General features: G+C 37.2%; 1 protein-coding gene across 1 annotated transcript; it reads left to right on the forward strand.

Moving 5' to 3' along the window:
- Positions 1–2927: 2927 nt before the first annotated feature.
- LOC133252118 (olfactory receptor 2M4-like) lies at positions 2928–3996 on the forward strand. Its single transcript, XM_061424836.1, has one exon. The coding sequence runs from the start codon at positions 3046–3048 to the stop codon at positions 3994–3996; it is 951 nt and encodes a 316-aa protein (XP_061280820.1). The 5' UTR covers positions 2928–3045.
- The last annotated feature ends 372 nt before the right edge of the window (positions 3997–4368 follow it).

Genomic DNA, 4368 nt, shown 5'->3' on the forward strand with positions numbered 1-4368 from the left:
GTTATGAAAAATTCCCTAGACACCACATAGTACAACTTATCAGTTTACAAATTATTGGAGAAAGTGATGTGAAACAGAAGAGAACCCCATTTCTTTGTTTATGTTCCAAATATCTCACAAAATATACCAGTTAGTAAAATTCTTGGAATTGGTGCCATCAAAGCAAAGAAAAGAAGAATTCGATGAAGTTTGAGTTGTGAAACTGTACAGTCTGTGAGGCTTTCTTGGTGTCTCAGATAGTAAAGAATCTGCCTGCAATGTGGGAGACCTTGGTTCTAGCCCTGGGTCAAAAAGATTCCCTAACGAAAGGAATGGCTACACACTCCAGTATTCTTGCCTAGAGATTTCCATAGACAGAAGAGCCTGGTGGGTTACGGCCCATGGGGTCCCAGGGTCGGACATGAATGAGCATATTCACTTTCACTTTTCTTGTGAACTTTTCTTGAAACTTGTAAGATGTGGGAATACAGAATATTTTGAAGTGCATAAATGGAAATCTTCAGTTTGGCAGTATCACAAAGTCTAGAGAATGCTTGACTCCTGTGTAGTTGTACATTCTTCCAGAGCCCTATGAGTATCAGGGTCCATGATTTATGCTGTCTTTTCTTCTTCCATATCCATTAATATTTCAGAGTATCTAATCATCTAAGACTTTGAGCCATCAGTCTTGTTTTTCTCTTTTCCTTTATGTTATCAGCTCTTTTTTTTTAACCACTCATTTCCTCATATGCCACTAAAAGTCTTCCATACATTTAATTTTTCTATCATTAAGTCACTTCTTTTCTTTATAGTGTGTGTGTGTGTGTGTGTGTGTGTGTGTGTGTGTTTCACCTCTCTGGGTCTTATTCTTCAATTTCCATTATAATTAGTATGAAAGAATATAGAAGTATGAAAAGTAGGGAAGTATCTTGGATGTCAGAATTTTCCAATTTCATATTTAATTGTAACACTGAATCCAAATTTTAAATTAAGAGAATAAAGAAAGAAGTTAGCAGTTCTTTATGTTGACTACCTTGGGAATAAGACTATATTTATTTATTTATAGAGTTATTAAAATTTTGATATATATTTTGTTGTATAAAGTTTGGATTCTCTCAACACATAGTTGTCATTTAAATAGGTGAAAATACCTAACACACACTTGTTATACAAAGAAAAGAATTTTTGACCTAAGGAATTATTCCCCAATTGCAATATTCAGTATATCTGATTCTGTAAGGCTCTCTACTATGCTCAAATGTTAGAACAGGGAATGATTTTTTTTTTTTTAAACTGACATAACATTTTAATTCCATTAAAATAAAGCCATGGCATTTTAGTGTGCTGTTAACAGCAAAAATATCTCTGAGGATATTTCTACTGCCCAGCTCCTCTGTCCATGGGATTTCCTAGGCAAGAATACTGGTGTGGGTTGCCATTTCCTTCTCCAGGGGATCTTCCCTACCCAGGAATCAAATTCCAGGCTGCTGCATTGCAGGCAGATTCTTTACCAACTGAGCCACTAGGGAAGCCCCTTAAGTATAATTAATGAAAATTAATTTTGAATATCAATACATAAACAGGATATTTGCTAGGGAAAATTTTTGCAGCAAAAATATTTTGAAGAAATGTTCCCATCCTACATAAAATGTTGTAGAGGCATAAGCCTTATATCATTAAAAAATAGATCATACAATAATTTTCAGGAACCTGCTATATCCTTGGAAATACACATTATTTGGTTTGATGTACACAGGGCTACAGTCCATGCGGCCTCAAAGAGTCAGAGATACAAATGAGGAACTGAGCACTTGTGCACAATAGTCACAATTAGGCTGTGGATTTTACATAAAAAAGCTTAATGTATCTCCATTTTTCATTAAAGTGTTAGAGAAAAAAAGTAGATAATTGGGTTTCTTTACAATTTAATAAAATTCTACAGAACATATTTGAAAAACACTGCTTATTTAGAATTGTTTTAATGAAATGAAAGATAAATGCTTTACACAAAGATAAACATTCACCATGGTAAACAATCTAGGGTCAGTGGATCAGTGGATATTCAATATCAAAAAGCATGATATGAGTGAGACAAAACCTAGATTTTGTTTAAAGCTGAATTTAAAATAAGATGATAAGAAATTAAGAAAAAATAGATTACTTTATATCAAGGAGAAATAAAAGCATAATGGGAGTTTTGATGAATTAAGAAGTCTGTGAGGCTTAGTCTGAGATGGAAAAGTTAAAATGTACATTACTAAACCCTTCTCTGAATTAGCTATATAGATTCTCCTTTGAGGATAATAACATTGACCTTGACTTCCCAGGAGGCACAGTAATAAAGAATCTGCCTGCCAATGCAGGAGGTATAAGAAATGCTGGTTCAATCGCTGCAACAGGAAGATTCCCCTAGAGTAGGAAATGGCAACAACAGAAAATGGCAACCACTCCAGTATTCTTGTCTGGAAAATTCCATGGACAGGGGAGCCTGGTGGGCTACAGTTCATGAAGTCGCAAAAAGTCAGGCAGGACTAAGTAACTGACCACAGTATTGTTCCAATGCAATGTTTCACTGGGCTGGTACCACACACAAGAAGCAGGTAAAATGGTAGAAGGAATCAAGAGAAGAGGAATTCTGTAGTTAGGTGAGAACACAGTGGAGACATGTTAAGACAAAGAATACAACTGTCAATAAAGAATACTATGTGATCAAGGATATTTCATAAAATTTAGCAACAGACACTTGTAATTATTTTTCTCCTAGATTCTCTATTGACTGTGTACCTTTGAGTTAGTCAATAATATACATTTTTCTTTTCTGGGAAATAAGGAAAATGGTTATTGAAGTTGTTATTTGGGAAGTCTGGATGGGAAAATGACTAGAAAACAATGGACCAAATCACATAACTTATTGTGACCAAAGAGGAGGTAACTGAAGGTTGGTGAGTTCTTGTGCATGCATACAATGCAGTGTGCACTTGAATACGCTGACCTGGTATGCATTTGAAAACTAATAAACAAGTTTCTACGCATTCTGGATCTTGCAGATAACACAAATTATCCAGGATGGTTTGGAGAAACCAGACCTTCAACTTGGACTTCATCCTGTTAGGAATCTTTGATTACAGACCCACACACATCTTCCTTTTCTCTCTGGTCTTGGGCATCTTCACAGTGGCCTTCATGGGAAACACTCTCATGGTTCTTCTTATCTACCTGGACACCCAGCTCCACACCCCTATGTACTTGCTCCTTAGCCAATTGTCCCTCATGGACCTCATGCTCATCTCTACTACTGTACCCAAGATGGCCTTCAACTACTTGTCTGGCAGGAAATCCATTTCTCTAGCAGGCTGTGGCATCCAGATATTCTTCTATGTTTCCCTACTTGGAGCTGAATGCTTCCTGTTGGCTGTCATGGCCTATGATCGCTGTGTGGCTATATGCCACCCTCTTCGATATACCATCCTGATGAATCAGAAATGCTGTGTCTTCATGACTGTTGCTTCCTGGATCTTGGGGTTTCTTGATGGGATCATTGTGCTTGTAGCAGCCTTCTCATTCCCTTATTGCAGCTCCCTGGAAATTCATCACTTTTTCTGTGATGTTGCTGCCCTTTTACCTCTATCTTGTGCAGATACCTCTGCATTTGAAAATTTGCTTTTTATCTGTTGTGTGGTGATGCTGGTTTTTCCAGTCTCTGTGATTATTGGTTCCTATTCACGAGTTCTTCAAGCTGTCATCGGCATGGATTCCAAGGAAAGTCGCCGCAAGGCCTTCACCATCTGCTGCTCACATCTGTCTGTGGTTGGACTCTACTATGGAGCTGCCATGTTTATGTATATGAGACCAGCTTCTAACCACACACCGGACCAGGACAAGGTGGTATCAGCCTTTTATACCATCCTCACCCCGATGCTGAACCCTCTCATCTACAGTCTTCGAAACAAAGAGGTATCTAAAGGATTTCAGAAACTGTTGAGAAAAAGGAAAATTAATTGTATACAGCATCTTTGAGTGCCCACTGTGATCAGTACTCCTTCCCGGAAACTTGAGTCCCTTGCATCGTCTTATTCTTCCTGGTATATTATTCTCCCACTTTTATTTCCAATTTAAAATACCTTCATTTATAGTTTATATAAACATCACAGGTCAAGAAGACAGTTTAGATAACAGCATAGGCAGCTTCACCACTGTGAATTTCTTTTATACCACTAGTTGTTAGACATAAGTACCTGATTTTAGGATGCCTGTCTTTTAACTCAGGTATAAGTCTGATGATTTTGCTTTATCCAAGACAAAAGGTTGGAGTTGAACCACTTAAATCTCCATTTAATAATTACTTACCTTAAATGAACTTGTCTTCATTTTAGCCCTATTTGAACCCAT

The sequence above is a fragment of the Bos javanicus genome, chromosome 7 (assembly GCF_032452875.1).
Source record: "Bos javanicus breed banteng chromosome 7, ARS-OSU_banteng_1.0, whole genome shotgun sequence".
NCBI lineage: Eukaryota > Metazoa > Chordata > Mammalia > Artiodactyla > Bovidae > Bos > Bos javanicus.